Below are 18272 nucleotides of genomic sequence, written 5' to 3'. Positions count from 1 at the left end.
TCTTTCCCTTATGACTTCTTGATCCAGAAACCACTTAGGAATCCCTATTTACATGGTTTAATCTGCTTCTAACATTGCTTTCTCATTCACGTGCATTAAATTGCAGTCAGGTAGACGTCAGAACATTTCCGACCGCTAATAATTACACAACGAAGCAGTGTCTGTTCTTCTATCAACCATTACCTTGCACACCACTCTATGAATGCTAATTTCTTTGAAGCTTTTAGATGTCTAAAAGTCTAACTTCTGCACATATGCCAATGTAGACACATGTATTCAGCTGGGTGACTGACAGAGAAGCAGCCATATCCCTCCCATCAGGAGGGCACTTGGCAGCACGTTTAACTCAGAACACAGCACCTGCAACTGCCTCGAGATAGCTGCTCTAGAAACTAACTGAAAAATTAGTCCCTCACAAAAAGAGAGGTTACCTGACCAAAGAACAGAAATCCATGAAGAATACTCGGCCTTTAAAGGAAAAACATTTGTATCTGATACAGCAAACAACACTGGCAACTGAATTTCTGAGAGATGGTTCATTTTAATAACAGTTGGGAAAAGAGAATGACACATCATAGTTTAGAGAGCTGGGGACAGCAACACTCAGAAAGCTTGGAAATCAATGCTGTTGCTTCAGAAGTCTCAGAACACATTCAGAGCAGCCTAGAAAATTCTTAACAAACAGAAAGCGCTTCTATCTATTTCAGAGTCTATGACACAAGCATTAATTTTTTACACAAGACTGCCATCAATGCAAAAGGAGAAAGTGAGCAAGTAAGTAATGCTTTTTAGGATCATACTCTAAGACAAGAGGGTACTCTTAATTTTGTAATATAAAAAGATCAAGACCAAACCTGTGAAACCCACATATCACAGAATCATGCAATAGTTTGGGTTGGAAGGGACCTCCAAAGATCAGTTAGTTTAACCCTCCTGCAGTGAGTGGGGACATCTTCAAGTAGATCAGATTGCGCAGAGCCTCATCCAACCTGAAACTGAATGTCTCCAGGGATGGGGCACCTACCACTTCTCTGAGCAACCTGTTCCAGTGCCTCACCATCCTCACAGTAAAGAATTTCTTCCTTATATCTAATCTAAATCTACCCCCTTTCAGTTTGAAACCATTACCTCTCATCCTATCATTACATTCCCTTGTAAAAAGCCTTTTGTAAAAAGTCCTTCTCCAGCCTCCTGGTAGGACCCCTCCAGGTACTTGAAGGCTGCTATAAGGTCTCCCTGGAGCCTTCTCTTCTCCAGGCTGAACAACCCCAACTCTCTCAGCCTGGCCGCACATATGGAGAGGTGCTCCATCACTGATCATTTTGTGGCCCTCCTCTGGACCCACTCCAACAGGTCCATGTCTTTCCTGTGCTGAGGGCTCCAGAGCTGGATGCACTACTCCAGGCAGGGTCTCATGAGAGCACAGTACAGCGGAAGAATCACCTCCCTGGCCATGCTTCTCGTTACGCAGCCCAGAATACAGTTGGTCTTATATCCAGCTTTTCATCCACCAGTATCCCCAAGTTCTTCTCCACAGGGCTGCTCTCAAACCTTTCGTTTCCCAGCCTGTACTGGTACTGGGGGCTGTCCCAACCCAGGTGCAGGACCTTGCAGTTGGCCTTGTTGAACCTCATGAGGTTCATGTGTGCCCACGTCTCGAGCTTGTTCTGGTCCCTCTGGATGGCAACCAATCCCTCAGGCATGTATCTAAACTCGCATTTAAGTATCTGCCTCAGCAACTGATTTTCAGCTATGAAGGCTGCTATAAGGTCTCCCTGGAGCCTTCTCTTCTCCAGGCTGAACAACCCCAACTCTCTCAGCCTGGCCGCACATATGGAGAGGTGCTCCATCACTGATCATTTTGTGGCCCTCCTCTGGACCCACTCCAACAGGTCCATGTCTTTCCTGTGCTGAGGGCTCCAGAGCTGGATGCACTACTCCAGGCAGGGTCTCATGAGAGCACAGTACAGCGGAAGAATCACCTCCCTGGCCATGCTTCTCGTTACGCAGCCCAGAATACAGTTGGTCTTATATCCAGCTTTTCATCCACCAGTATCCCCAAGTTCTTCTCCACAGGGCTGCTCTCAAACCTTTCGTTTCCCAGCCTGTACTGGTACTGGGGGCTGTCCCAACCCAGGTGCAGGACCTTGCAGTTGGCCTTGTTGAACCTCATGAGGTTCATGTGTGCCCACGTCTCGAGCTTGTTCTGGTCCCTCTGGATGGCAACCAATCCCTCAGGCATGTATCTAAACTCGCATTTAAGTATCTGCCTCAGCAACTGATTTTCAGCTACAGCTCAACTGATTTCAGTGAGAATTTACCGCTTCTAAAAATGTTAGACCATCTGGTAGACAGCTTATAAGGAGAGAAGAACAACAGTTATCTCGATAGACTAAGTAACTGTATTTGCATGTGGAAGTTTTAAAATTCTGCTTCCCAAGTGGATTTTGTAGTCTCTGCCAGCTCTGAGCTGCCCTAGCTACACTCCTATCGGTACCACTACAGCATGTCCTATGGCAAATGCATTTACAGCACACGGAGACAACCGTATATAACACCAGTAGATTTCTATCTTCTTGTATCTCAAACGAGAACACGGATAAACTGGTGGACAATTCCAAGGCCATAGTAATGACCCCACTCTGCAGGCCTGTTTTTGCACTCCTCCTTAACTCCTGGTTGTCAGTTCAGAAGGCAACAGCTTGTGGTCAGATGTACAAATGAGAGATTGATTCATTTTTGCTGCCAGGGTCAACCTGTAGTCATAGCAACAGGCATAACAGGATGAAGGGAAGGGTTCATAACAGGATCAAGAAATGGGACTGTTTATGAGACCACAAATGGGAAATACTGTCACAGAGCTGTTTTTTGCCTTAAGAAACTTTCTTAAAAGTTTTAAGAAAGCAACATGAAGGTTATGGGAAAGCAGAAACTGCTGAGTTCAAAGCCAAGCGTAAAAGATCCAAAATAAGGAAGTATAAAGTTTTGAAACTTTAAGTATAAATATTAAAAGTTTGTTAATATGTTTCAAATACTGGTAGCAAAAGAAAGAGGGACTTCTAACTCTCTCTCTCGTCATTCTGGTAGAAGTTGTCTTCAGAGTTCAGATTTTCCCCAACAGCTACTCCCCAGGAAAGCTACCTTCATTACAGATTACCATATAGCAGCAAATCTGGGGACAGAAGAAATTCAGCATTCTCTCAGTTTGTCTTGCAAATATAAAAAATTGTTTAACCCACATCTAAAAGATAGCTTAAAGCCCAACCATATCTTTCCAAAAACACAAAGTTAGAACTTGTATTTTTAGATAGTCTGGTAAAATATGAACAGTTTACATGAACTAAATGAGTTATTAAAAAAGCAAATTTTTTTCCATTAACAGTCATGAGCTTAGAACAGCTGTATTTTTAGATACTGTGTATGTCTTGATAGATTTCTAAAAGGCTGCCTCAAAAAATATGTATCCATCATATTCAAAACACAGCATCAGGAATCCAGCTAATTCCAAATTATAAATATAGACGAGCATAGCTTGCCTTTTTGTATTAGCAACCACGAACATAAAATACTATAAACAAATACTTACTGTACCATGGGAAATTGTAAGAAAACCATTTTTAACTGAGCACTTCCTTTTTTGCCACACTTTTCTGATTCTGGTTTAAAGAGAGAAAAAAAAAAGTGACTCAGTTTTTAGTATATTTAGTATTACACATTGCTTCAGCTCTTAGGACCTGGGTTTTTTTTCAGTAGAACCCAGCAGTACTTACCCATCACTTTTTTTGTACAAACTACCATTTCGTTCAGTGCCGTGTTCCTTGTTTCCCTGAGGCTGATGTAAACTGTAAGCTGTACTCTGACGAATCTGAGAATCCTGAAATACACAGAACAGCAATTTGCAATGCATTGTGTGCATTCCACACCTTCAACAAAAATATCCCCCTAATAATGAGCTTCAGAGCCCTTCCTTCCTGCTCTAATCCTACAGGCCAAATGAAGCATATTTTTCCTCCTCATTGAGAGAGAACAAGATCCATTTCTCTTTCCAGAGGGCAAAAAAAACATTTGAGAAGTAGCCATTATCTGCACCTGCCAAAATCCTCTTATTTGCTTTTATTTAATTTTATTACTAGCCTTAATAAATGGGGTTTTAAAACAAATCAATTGAGCAGCAGGCTTTCCAACTCATGCAAACACTGCAGTGTACAAACACTAAAGGTTATTATTACCTGCAATTCCTAGTGCACCCTTCCATTGTAAAAAAAAATACATAAATAAATTTGAAGAAGTGGTTTTCTTTGTGGAAACCGAGTCAAGATATTCTCTGAAAAGCAGAAGAGACATCCTGGAAACATAGTTCAGGAGGCATACAGGAAAACTGAAGTTATTGCCATAAGAATAATTTAAGCCAAAATATCTTGAACAAAGCAGAATTCTGGGACAGAAAGCGACAAGGATTAACTAAACACTTCTCACTGCTCTCAGAAATACCCAGATGTAGGACTCACTGCTGCACAGGTCCAATTTCTTAAAAAATAACAGTTTGATAATGAGGAATCTGATGTGTCCAGCTGTATTAGCAAATGCAACATAATAGAATGGACTTTTCAAGGCATATAGTAACAATGACTAATATGTATTGTTTTCTATCATTTCTCCTCTAAGGACAGCATAACACATCTCTTATACATGGCAGATAATACATGTACAAGCAAGGGAAGGAAAAAACCAAACACAAAGAAAGCAGCTTTCTTAAAGGACTATCTGAGCTTTTCTAAGCAAAAACTTGAGAACAATTAAATACACTTACTAATTTGATAAAAAACCTCTTTTGCTAAAAAGATGAGGCAGTGTGTTTCAGATAAGTACACAAGGAGTATGATCACGAGATCATCACTCAAATAATTTTGGGTTTTCAGAGTGTACACATGATAAAATAAACAGTGATCTAAAAAGTATGAATTAAGAAGAGCATTTCTATCCAATTACGTTTAGCTTCATATACTTTATTAGCCCAAGTACAAGACATCTCTGGATATAAGCAGGGGAAAAAGACCAACGAAAATCAGAACACACTTGGACTGTGCTTTTCCCCAGAGAACACGACCTGGGATGGAAACGCTGCTCCTTTGCAAGCCCCAGCAGCACATTCTGCTACCAAAGCTACTAACACAGCCAAAGCTGTTCAAGATCCTCCTCAACGGCAGTGGTAGCACGTGATGCTGCGGACAGAGCTACCACCTACAACCCCATTCAGCACACTTAGGACTCCACACCTCCAGGATTCAGGCTCATGCTGAATACAGCGCTGGAGCTCAGCGGTCCTGAGAATAACAAGCTGAGCCCACAGCAGGCTGCAGCACCCCTTGGTGCTCCTTTCCAGCAGAAGTGACCTGTGTCCACCTCCTGGTTCCTCAGCCAGTGATCTAGGAAGGTGTATGACGTAGTTGCAACATTCACCTGAGGCTTTTAAAGGCACTACAAAACCACTACTTAAATGTCTGTGCCTGATAAAGCATCTCTTCAGATTTAAATCAGTCTGGTTATCGTTCCTCTCTGTTCTGTTTACACAGAATTATTTGGTTTTGCACTCTGCCCATCCAACATAAAACCAGAACATTTAAAAAGACTTCTCGTCACCAATTAAGAACCACCACACGCATACATTTACTGACTTCTGAAGAGAATCTGATCTGACACTGCCTATTGTGACCTACCAATGCTTTGATCTCTGCCTCCCATTAGTCAGTAAAGAAATTCCATTCCCAAGAAGATTAGAGGCCTTACAGGAAATTAATTTCAGTTCTCCACATCCTCAATTATGTAAAGATTGCAGATGACCTCCAACACCTGCCCATAGCACCATTTCCATTATTTAAGATTGTGCTGCTACTTTTTGTATGTTATTTTCTGTTGTATTTCAGCTGTTGCTTATGCTCAGCTGCTGTGTTTGGCCAAACTGGCAAGCCAGTAATACAGGCTTCCTGCCTTATTTCAACCAGAGAGGAAGCTGCTGTAGTTGACGTGTATTTCCACTCATTCATTACTATGAACAGTATCCTTAAAAATTTTAGTACTATTTCTTGAAAAGAACTTAAGGACAAGACAAGGAAATTTTCAAATTTAAATCCTTGGTTCAGGCCATGTCCAAAGTGTTCAACATGATGGCCAGATGATGGTTTTCCACAGCTCTCTGACAAGCAAGACCATGATTTTGATCTAGCTCCTAACAGACGGGATGCCATACCACAAATCACCCTCACCATTAACATCCTTTCGGGCAATTTCAGCACGCCTTTCCACACAAAGGATCCTCTTTTATTTCTGGTTTTCATATTGCACAAAACAGCAGTACAAATCACAGATAACAGGGTCAGACCCAACAGCCTCATCAGAGGAGCAGGAACAATGTATTTTACCTATGGGAGGAAATGGATCACCGCAGGATACAGGACATACCCAGCGCAGAGTATTGCCATTTTAAATATCTCCTGAACATACCAAGATCAGAAGACTGAAGTACACAAGCCTGAGAAACTGAACTTTGTCCACTTTATCAGCTTTGAAGCGCAGATAGGCTCACACACAAAAAAGTGAGTCACTGCATTGCAGCATGTTTGTAGTGAATCACTTCACTGCCATAAAGAGGTTTGAAATTATTTCTTCCGAAGCCTTACAAAAACTGACTGACTTCTAAATTAAGGTGAAAAGCATAGCTGAAAGTTAAAGAAATGTGAAAATAGTATTCCGTAAAGACGGTCTGTGACTACTGATAGAGATTCTAAAAACCCATTTATAAGTCCCACTATTTGAACATAACAGAACAAGCTGCTTAAACTTATACATGGCAAATTTTGGCCAGCCATTCCACAGCTCCCATGGAGCAGGATTTTAGACTGTCCACATCATTCCTGTGTGTAAAGCTGCCAAAAAGCCCTTACAGCTCTCCAAGAGTCTGAGCTTCTCTTGCGTTTGCAGAATCCATGCCAAGAGGATGTTTCAGAGATCCAGCCCTTATCTATTACAACCCCACAGGGCCTCGGACAGATGTATTTGTCAGAGCCACCCCCTGCAGGCAGCCTCTCCTGTAGCAGTTACCGTAATTTCAGTCATGAAACACAAAATTTATCCTATTTTGCAGTGGCTTAAATAGATCATAGGTTCTACTAAACATGCAGAAGAAACAGAAGCAAATCTAAACACTACAGTAAGGCTACCTTCAGAGAGGACATGGGAAAGAGAAATGAAGGCAATACGACTAAGGTTGACCTTGAAATTTGTAGGAGCTCTACAGTTCAAAAATAAAAGTTTTAAATTATGGAGGCATAGACACAGTGATGTTTCAAAAGGAAACATCCATTACATTCCTATACAAACCAGGTCTGAGGAAGTTCTGTACAGGAGGAAACTATGTATACAGGCACAACAAAAAAGGTTCACTGTGAGTGTTTGTGTCTTTTCCTTTTTAAACACAACAGAAAGAGTATTTGTCAACATTCTATTACATCATATTTTGAGTCTATTTTAATAAAAAATACATAATTCTTCAAAATCTTGCAAGAACATCAAATCAAGCAACTGGATTTAATTCCCAAAAGAGAACGAAAAGGAAGTCGCCAATTTGTCTTATAGTAGTTTTCTTTCTCAAGAACAACCTGATCATGTTTTTTTTGTGATATAACAAACAGAAGGGTATATAAAAAGAACCAGTCTTTTCACACTAACAGAAAGCTCATATGAACAAATCCAGTTTCTTGAAATCTGAATGGAAATCATGCCATCTATTTTCATTAAAACATAGTAACACTTACTCTCCTAGACTTCGGTCACAAAATGTAAATGCGTTTCAGGAAGGAAAAAGAAATCAGTTATAGTAAAGGAAATTACAGCGTAACACGAATAATATTAGTGGGTTGTACAGTAAATTATACCAGGATTGTTTGGCATCCCACTGATTAATTGATGTTTTCAAAATACTTTAAAAATAATTATAGTACTTCTCATGCTCTGTAGGTAAGCACCTATATCTAAATTTGCAGAATTAATAAATAATTCATATAGCATAAAGCACTCTTGTTACACTTCTATTTTTAAATGCAACAAAACCAGTACACGTAATACATCTATGTGTATTATTACACTTTTCAGTCTGTGAAAAGATGTGTGCTCACTACATCTTCCGTGTACATTTAATATCAGCATCACTGATAAACAGGTAAACCCAGAGAAGCAGCATTCCCAGCAACCACGAAACCACGGAGGGTTCATTCATCCCTTCCTTCTGGCCCAGCAGCCACACCAAGGCTGGCACTTATCTATATAAAGAGAAAGCACTAGCAATCTGAGATAAAAAGTAGACCAAATATTTAAGATCAGATTATACAAAAGATGCTTGCTTCCAAAACTACCTCAGAATTCTCTAAATCTAACAGCAATCGTAACAGAAACTCAAAAAATACTCATTTGTTAGATTGCCAAAGACTCAGCTCTTGCATGTTTGAAAACTGGCATCTTGCAGCCAAGTAGCAAACTTAATTGTCATTTTTGCAGATTACAAGAGGTGTTTTGGGATTTGAAGTTCAGTTTTACATGACCTGTATGCAGTTTTAAATATTATTGTGAGATAAAACTGTACTAATGGGGTCTCCTTGATACTGCCGAAGTTCTTCCGTTCTCAATTTGACCAACATAGACACCACTGCCTTTAGTTCACAAGCAGTGCACCATCTTAAGTACTTTGCAATATTGGTGACAAAAAGAAATTATTTCGCTCTAAGTCTCATAAATTTTAGTGGAAATTAATTTTTAAAAAATCCTGCCTTTGTCAGAAACTTTCAATATCAGCATCAAAACAAACATTAATAAAGAAATTAGATGGTTGATAAAAGTTACAATAACTCTAATTCAAATCCTAACATTACATTAGAAATAATTAAAATGGGTATTACAAAGTTAAGCCACTTTCAATGCTCACCTCTTTCTGATCAACTTGGAGTGCTGATTTTAAAATATCTCTAAGCTGTGTTAATTGTCTTCTTTCCTCATCTTGTGCTTGCTTAATCTTGAATGAAGAAAAACACAGGTTAAAATTAGCATTATTGTTTCTTTACAACGCAGTTCTTCCAACCTTGTTGCTTAATTGGTTCATTTTTTCTGAGAAATGTTCATCAAGAATGAAAACACAAAGAGAAAAGATAACGTGATTGGTTTATTTTACTTTATACCTTCAGAAAACTTGATAATGGCTAGGATGTTGCCTCACACAGTTCTTGCTTCCTTGTGTTCAACTTGAAACCATGTTATTTTCTGCTTAGTCAGTAAACATTTTAGAGCAAAGACTGTTTTCCTAACATTTTACATAGTGGGGTCCTGAACTGAAACCAAGGCTTGTAGTATTGTATTCTGCACTTGTATTAAAACAAAATTTTACTCAAAAACCTAGACAAAATCTTAAAATGCTGACTATGAAAACAGTCAGTCAACCTGAACCAAAATGATCACAGTTCTACCATAAAATCAAAGTTTAGAGCACAAATGTGCAAGGTTGCTACTTACTGTATAAAGATCTGTTGAGAGTGTCTCAATTGAAGGCTTGAGACTTTCAACTGCTTTTAACCCATCCTGAAAGAAACTTAAAAAGAAAAACAAAAACCAAGCTGTTATAAAACGTCACTTTGTTTTTTCTGTTTAAAAAGTTGCCAAAGGAAGACGTGCATATTATTATGCCACGCCATAAACTTCAAAACATTAAACATCTATTTTTTATGCATCTTTGACTGTTCCACCTCTTTATTTCCCTCATAGCTTATTCTAACATGCAAAATCCCCAATTACATTCAGAACTGCCACAGTCCACTGCCACATAAGTTTTCCTCACTCTCACCTCAAATACAGGTTCTCATCCCACTTTTTTAAGTCCCAGAAGCAAGATAATTTGTAGAACAGCAAAAGCTGTAGTAGATAGAATATAATTGTGACTTCTTGGAGCCAAAACAATTTATTTGTTATGCAAACTTTTTACTAAGGAAGATTTAGGTATAAAGGATTCCTATATACAAACTGAATACGCTACACCTTATCATAGGTATTCTTGTATTGGCACAGTAATGTTATCTATGCCAAATATTCCTTCCCTCAAAAAAAAGGTGATATTTAAAAAGAAATTTAAAGAAACAACAAATGCACACAGATTTGATTAAAAATTGCTGTACCAATTGCAACAGAAAGTATTTCCACTCTGGGAAGCAGACATGAAAGTGATAACACAACACAGTGTTTATGTTGTGGAAATTTTATCACATGGACAGAGCAGATGAATGACAAACTACAAGGGAAACTGATTTTAAAAGCAACATAGCTGTACAGGGAAAAAACTTACATAGATGAAAACTTGTCTTTTAAGATGGAAACTTACTGATTTGAACAGTTTAACAGCGTCTCTTTCAAGTTTATAGCTATGACTTTATGGCTACATAAAGATCTATAAGACTGCCATAAGAGTACACCATTCTAATGAGAACTTTGTGTTATTACTGAGTCCTCCAATTAATTAGAAACAGAATGATTTTTTCACTAGAGTTTTATCCCACTGCTTATGCAATTTATTTTTCTTGAGCACAAAATTAATTTAGATCATTGCTAGATACTCAAAAAAGCCCATCAAAACTAATGGACCACTACTAACACACCAAACTAATAACTCTGCTTCAAGAGTAGCTTATTAAATATGCACCAAATTATTGTATGGTGCTCCTCTGGAACAGACATGACATTCTATGGGACTAGCTCAACCTCATTACATATTTCTGAATACAGTAACAAAAGCAAAAGACTAATCTATTACAAAAGTAAATAGTTGAAAAACATCAGCGAGAACAGTTGAACCTTAAGATGTATTTTGAAAAATCAGGGTGCTATAATGATGTCAAAAGTTTAAAACAAAATATTGCTCCAGTTATTGTGTAGATATAAAGAAAACTGAAACATACTTGCACTGAGCATGAAAATACTTGATCAAGTTCTGAAGCAAGTCCACTCCTTTCTTAATCTTGATTTCATTGACTTTCAGCAGATACTGTTAAAATAGTAATTCACAAAAGTAAATATTTATTACTGCTACAGTATTTTTAAAATATTTTCTTTTCAATTCTATTTTAACAAGCTTTAACAGTTTAGAAGATCTAAAAGAGAATGTATCAAACTCTTCAAAGGCTCATCACACAAAAGCAATTGTTGTCCCTATTGATTTTTTATACCCTGTCGAGAATACTTCACTACAATTGAGACAAATTTTTAAAACATCCTTCATGGTTCCTAGTGGAAACCTGTGTTAAAGGAAGCATAAAAGGGTTTGCTTGGTAAATTTAGGAACGCATTCTTAAACCTATATCTAGGTATCGATCTCACTAGTTGTTAAATTCATTGCTAAACAGATGTCATTAAAGAGGAAAGCAGTTCACTCAAAAAAAGTGAGGGATTATTTTAAGCAATTTTTAAATCATTTCCTCTATCAATTCCTTATACACAGTAATTACAGCAAATCACAGTTTAGTAAGAGATTTTAAAAATCTACTGCCAAGCTGAAAAGAAAAAGTGTAATTAGTGCCCTTTTGCATTAGGCACAATCGAAGTCCATATTAAGTGACAGCTCCTCTCCTGAATGCCACAGCACAAAAGATGTCAGCCATGTAAGCAGAAGTAAGATTGACCAAATATTTACAGGAGTCCTTAACTGTATCTGGTATTCCACTCACCTTCACAATGTATAGAGAACTAGCCGTATTTATGACACAACTTGAGTGTGTCACACTTCTGATTTACGAACAAAATTAAAACAAAGTCCCCTTTTATGACTACTCAGAGGTAACCGAGTATAAAGTTTTTTCCCCAAAATCAGAAGAAATACAGGATACACTTCACCTATTCCACCCTTAAGGTAACTTGATTCAACTTCACAGACTTCACCCTGCATTTTATTATCGCTACAACTGACTAAAGTGAACTCCTCCTTCACTGCTACACAGGAAGAGAGAAGCATCTGTTCCTGGTTGTTTCTTAGGAAGGATACAGATGTGCAATTTGTTGGCAACTCCATGTGCTTATTCGGTACTCAAATCCCTTCATCAGTTTTGAATACTTCACTCTGACTCCATATAGGAATGTGAAACTTTTCTACTATCAGTGCATGCAGTTACTCATCATGTCATTCAGGACAAATGCTGTTAAGCTACATTGGCTCATGAGTCAAATTAGCTCTAATCATCATAGTAAAACCAGCAGAAGCACCACACTTTTGAGTTAATGCATAGTAAGAACAAACACAGCAACTTGAATTCCCAGCCATGGAACCTGACATCCACTTAAAGGAATTGAACCAAAAATATTCACATGAAACTTAACAGATTTCAAAGTAGAAACATCTTGAAAGGCCACTGGATTCCATCCTTAGAACATTTTTTTCTGCACCAGCCCAACAGTGTGCTAGACTGGAGTCTCTCCTCATAATAACGCAACAGCTGTCAGCACACAATTCAGAGAATGATCTAGGGCTTAAAATAACTTATAGTGAAGCAGTAGTGTAAAGGCTTATTTATTAACATCTCTTAGTGTTTAATTGAGCTTTGCATTATTTATTTACTCTATAATTTACTTGTTAAGTGAAATTAGAAAAGATCAAAATTCCCTGCAAGGTTAGTATAGCAGGATAAAAAAAACACAACAGTATTTTAGCAAATGGAGTTCATTAATAACTTTACGTTTCCCTTTAACATCACAGGTGCCATTAAAACATTGTGCTTTTCAAAATTTTCCTAAAAATATTAGCAGAACAATATGAATTTCACACTGAATCTTACCTCACACATCTGTAACTGGAAGAACCTTCTTTCTTTTTCCATCTCTTCTGCAATTTCAGCTCCACTTATTTCTGTACGGATCATCCCATGCAGCTTAGCATGCTCTTTTTTCTCCTTCTCTATTTTTGTACTATAAAGCAAAGAATCAGTCAATGAAGTGACAAATTCACAGTCTCTCAGGAAATCTGGTTATTCACAAAGTCTGCTGACAGATGCAGAACCAAACTCTCGTAGCTTTGCATGTGACATACTTCCAGATGACATTTCATTTGAAACCTGACAATGACTAAAGATCAGGAATGACAGACAGTAGCTGAAAACTAATTCAGTCATCTGTTAAGATAATGTCCCGACAGACATTCCAAAAGTAGATACTAAATGAGAGGAAGATACTAAGTTCTTGCATTGTAGAAAAAATAAAATAATCCGGAAACAAAATAATGAATTTGAATTGAAAATGTAGGGGGATGTTTTAATCCCAGCTGACCAGACACTGGTTAACAGAGTTCAATTATGTCACCAGATTTATTGAGTCTTGCCTGTCATCAAGTCATCATCTATATATACAGGGTTTCCTAAGCCAAACTCACAGTTGCCTTCTCTACTTGCTACTGAGCCAGTTGGCACTGGGAATGCTGGCCAGCCGGCTGTGTTGCAGACTTTGAAGTCTGCTAGACCAGCTGTCCTAATTCCCTAAAAGTTTCCATTAACATTTTCCAAGAGCTCTGAATAAAACAGGTTCTTCTGCAGAATATAAATGAAGAACCAATGCCTGCCATACAGTCTAACTCCTCTAAACACACTTACACGTTCGTTACAGCTATTCTTAATATTATTCCGAAAGGCAGTAGCATAATTATACTACCCAGTCAGACAGGCCTGATATGAAATAAGGTATGTATTAAATAAAATAGATGAGGGTGTTTACTTTTCGGAGAGACTTTTAGTTTACCACTTGTACCCTTTAGAAGCTGAAAATTCTGGAAAGAGCTTCCTGAGGAAACACTATACTGCTTTTGAACAAGAGGAAGATTTACACAGGAATACAGGAAGCAGATGAGAGAAACAAATAACACACGCACTGTCGTACCTCCTCTCGGGCAGTCAAGTGTCTCTCAGCTCTTCCTCTGAACAGATGACATGTCTCAAGTGCTCTCTTAACCTGATGTTAACATTACCCTAACAGCTTATAGGAAAATGTCCTAGATGGTCTAAGGACTTCTAGTCAACAATATATTCTGTACTTAGACTTCTCAAAAATGAGGAACTGCCTCCTCTTACACCTCAAGCAGCAAAGGAAAACTGGAATTAATCCCATTAATCCCATCCCATAACATTCCCATAGGGAAACATTTTGAATAGCAATTCAAAAAGGCCCACAGCGTCCTGGGTTCTGGCAGGCACAGCACAGCCACCCCCATGCACTATTCCAGCAGCCAGCACTGTGCTCCTTAGCCCATCACATCCCACCAGAAACACATGTTTGAAGGGAAGCTCCTCTCCTTTGAAGTAAATATTCTGAAAACTTTCACTCACCGGAATAAAAACTCGATTCCAGAACAGTGTTTTCATCAAAAATAAGTCTGTACTCTTAGCCACTTACTGCCAGTTATGCTGGTTTGTAGTCACAGAATAAAGAGTCCAAACACAAGAATTAACCAGACATCAACCATGAACAAGGAAGATAAATCATTACAAAAAGTTTCACAAAAAATGACAAATAGGTGACTCTTTTCTAGCACACATTCTAGGAGAGTTTACATCAGATCATACCTGATAGTCCTAAAAAAGTCAAACCTGGTTTTAGTTCTTGCAAGTTCCACAAGAATCTAGCAATTCATGAGGCCAGAGATCTCACTGAAATGTGAGTCAAGTCTAATAACTCTCCATTGCTGTTGTACTGTATTTTCATTGTTTACAGAGAGCAATAACCAAACACAGGATGACACAACCACCTCTAAAACTTTAAGAGCTTATTAACATGTCAAAAGGTGTCTCTAAATGCTAGTTAAACCAAAAGACAACTAACACTGCCACTAACAAAGAGTCAAACACTATGCACCACATTACAGTATATACTGTTTTAAGAAACTGAATTCCTTTTAAAGGAAGAGCTAGATTTTGGGAAGGAGTCCTTTCTACTCTTTAAAAGGAAAAAATCATATTACACGGGCAAAAAGTAATTAAACCAAGACTAAAGTATACCAACATTACCAAATAATTCAGAGAAATAAGACATCCTTGAAGCTGTTTGCTGGAGCTTCAGGTTCCATGGCTTCAAAAACTTCAGAGATGCTTCACAAAAAAACCCAAACAATCTCTTGCTGACAAGTACCAGAGATACACGATGGTGCATTTCACGTCTGCATTTCCCTAGTATTTATGCTTTTAGTCTCTAACTACATTTTCAGCTTTGCAATCCAGGATTTAACCTGCTGTTTTGCTACAGTAATACGCTATCTCCTATCTGACTGATACTACAGGGCACTTAGTTTCCAGGGAAACAAAGAAACCACACACAGCAGTGTTGCACGCAAATCTTCCAAGGGGTAAACGCTGGCTGTGTTTCCTATCCAAATGCAAGGGTCAACTCAGCTTCAAGGTTCATTCTACTGTGACACTAACCAAATCCTTCTGGCAAAGACAGTACTACTGTGTTGTACCACTGCGGAATTTCCAAAGAAAGAGTATTCAAAAGAAATTTTCAAAGAAAGAGTATTCAGGTTTTCCAAGTAGGTGAATCAAGCAAAATCAGTAAGAAAACAGGGAAAACTCTAGAGAAATTCTCTAGAAGCAATAAGACGCAAGCAAATGATCATGGTACAAATAAACATCAAAGTAGGCTTTAAAAAAAACCCAACAACTTTAAAGAGATAGGACTTATTTTACTATTTAACTTGCCAAAGACTTTCAGTGAAAGGGCCTCCATTTATTTTATCCCACTGTTTGTAAAGGCTGACAGCAAAGCATGACTCTCTCTCTCATCACCCAATTCCTGAATAAAGAAGTCATTTTTTGCTTTTGGAAATGCTGGAAAGCTTTTGCCCTTCATTCATCCTGTACTGAAGGATAGGTGAAAAGAAGGCAGAATGCCAAAACATATCCAGATCTTTCCAGCATTTCATCCATAATATCTGCAGCTTCATTCAAAGATTTTTCCATTTAATTCACAGGTAATCTCATTCAAAATAAAAATACTTAATATGAAATCTCAGGTTCAAAGCAGTATATTGTGGATGTTGTCTACCTGGACTTCAGTGAAGTCTTTTGACACCATTTTCCACAGCACTCTGCTGGAGAAACTGGTTGCTCATGGTTTGGACAGGCGTACTCTTCACTGGTTAAAAACTGGCTGGATGGACAGACCTAAAGAGTGGTGGTGAATGGAATTAAATCCAGTTGGCAGTCAGTCACAAGTGGTATTCCCTAGGGCTCAGTATTGAAGCCAGTTCCATTTAACATCTTTATCAATGATCTGGATGAGGGGATCACCCTCAGTAAGTTTGCAGATGACACTAAGTTGGGAGGGAGTGTTGATCTGCCTGAGGGTAGGAAGGCTCTGCAGAGGGATTCGGACAGACTGAATCAATGGGCTGAGGCCACTTTTATGAGGTTCAACAAGGCCAAGTGCTGGGTCCTGCACTTGGATCATAACAACCCCATGCAGCGCTACAGGCTTGGGGAAGAGTGGCTGGAAAGCTGCCTGGTGGAGAAGGACCTAGGGGTGTTGGTCAACAGCAACTGAACATGGGCCAGTAGTGTGCCCAGGTGGCCAAGAAGGCCAATGGCATTCTCACTTGTATCAGAAACAGTGTGACCATTAGGACCAGAGAAGTGATTGTCCCCCTGTTCTCAGCACTGGTGAGGCTGCACCTCAAATATTGTGTTCAGTTTTGGGCCCCTCACTACAAGAAAGACATTGAGGTGCTGGAGCATATCCACAGAAAGGTAACAAAGCTGATGAAGGGTGTGGAGCACAAGAATTATGAGGAGCAGCTGAGGGAGAAGAAGAGGCTGAGGGAAGACCTTCTTGCTCTCTACAACTACCTGAAAGGAGGTTGTAGTGAGGTGGGTGTTGGTCTCTTCTCCCAAGTAACAAGCACTAGGACAAGAGGAAACAGACAGGGGAGGTTTAGATTGGATATTAGGAAAAAACTCTTCATTGAAAGGGTTATAAAACACTAGAACAGGCTTCCCAGGGAAGTGGTTGAGTCATCATCCCTGGAGGTATTTAAAATATGTGTAGACGTGGCACTTATGGACATGGTTTAGTGGTGGACTTGGCAGTATTAGATTTATGGTTGGACTCGATCTTAAAAGTCCTTTCCAACCTAAATGATACCACTATTCTATTCTATGATTCTATATTAAAGCTGTCTTGTTTAGCACTTTCACTCTATGCCACTATTTCAAAGCTGTGATCTCCACTTTGTCTTATGTACATGCCTTAAAAGGAAACACGGTAGACATACCTGTGATCGATGAATATCAATGATCTACTGAGTCAAGTTAGAGCTCTGAAGAAGTAACTTAAGAAAAGCTTGCAGAATTTTCAGATAATTTTTCTTAGATATTGTTTAAAAAACAAGTTTACCGAAGCAGAAACATCATCACTTAATCAAATAGTTTTGCAGACATCTTTACAGAAGACTTTAACAAGAATTTGTTCGTTCTTCCATTGACTTCAAATGGTTCAGAAGCAAATCATTAATGATAGTTATATCTAGATACGAGTACTTGTGTTTCTGCACAGTAATGCAATGCACCTCAGTCTACTGCCTTGATCTTATAATCCCATAAGCACATTCACACAACTCGCTCTCTGAATTCACTCAGTTGTGCATAACAGACCTCATGCTTGGCTTTTAACAGGAGAACAGCAAAGGAGGAGAGGGAGACCGCCTCCCCAGGAAAAGCCTGTTAGTATTCATTAAGCATTTGAGTTTCATACTATTAGCACAACACTAATTAGCAGAGGACTTCTGAAGATATGTATTTATGGGCCTAAAAACAAGACACCTTTACTTAAAAAAATTAACATCTCTTTCTTTTCAGGAAAGACAGGTCTGTGTCTGGAATACAGACACTACTACTGAGCTAAAGAAAGAATAAATAATATGCTTCAATAAGTTTATGCTTCTATTTCCTGAGCAAAATGGATACAATGTCTTTACCTCAACATCTACCACAACAGGACCCATTAAACTGAAGAATGTGGGTGAAATCTGGCTCGCTGCCTTGTTGAATACGGTTTCCCTGCTGGGAGAATGAGCAGATTTTCTGACATGTGTACTCCTTCCCCATATGCTCCCCCGCCGCGTCTGCCATTAGTGTTTAAGTACATGGGGAAAGCAACTGCCTCCTAACAAAAAGAGCTCAGTCTGCACCAATTCTGCCCAGAGGACACAGACAGACAAG

The 18272-nt window shown here is 38.7% G+C and overlaps 1 protein-coding gene across 1 annotated transcript in view; it reads right to left on the bottom strand.

Annotated features, from left to right (window-relative positions):
• ASAP2 (ArfGAP with SH3 domain, ankyrin repeat and PH domain 2) overlaps positions 1-18272 on the bottom strand; it is a gene marked incomplete at its 5' end in the record, with an annotated part of 61546 nt that overhangs the window by 27300 nt on the left and 15974 nt on the right. The window contains 6 exons of the mRNA XM_010184100.1: positions 3587-3656; positions 3771-3874; positions 8975-9061; positions 9556-9631; positions 10989-11074; positions 12855-12984. Of these exons, the coding sequence (XP_010182402.1) occupies positions 3587-3656; positions 3771-3874; positions 8975-9061; positions 9556-9631; positions 10989-11074; positions 12855-12984 (553 nt within the window). The remainder of the gene's footprint in view (positions 1-3586; positions 3657-3770; positions 3875-8974; positions 9062-9555; positions 9632-10988; positions 11075-12854; positions 12985-18272) is intronic.

Source organism: Mesitornis unicolor, unplaced genomic scaffold, assembly GCF_000695765.1.
Source record: "Mesitornis unicolor isolate BGI_N332 unplaced genomic scaffold, ASM69576v1 scaffold6065, whole genome shotgun sequence".
NCBI classification, from domain to species: Eukaryota; Metazoa; Chordata; class Aves; order Mesitornithiformes; family Mesitornithidae; genus Mesitornis; species Mesitornis unicolor.
This window is presented reverse-complemented; position numbering and strand designations above follow the sequence as displayed.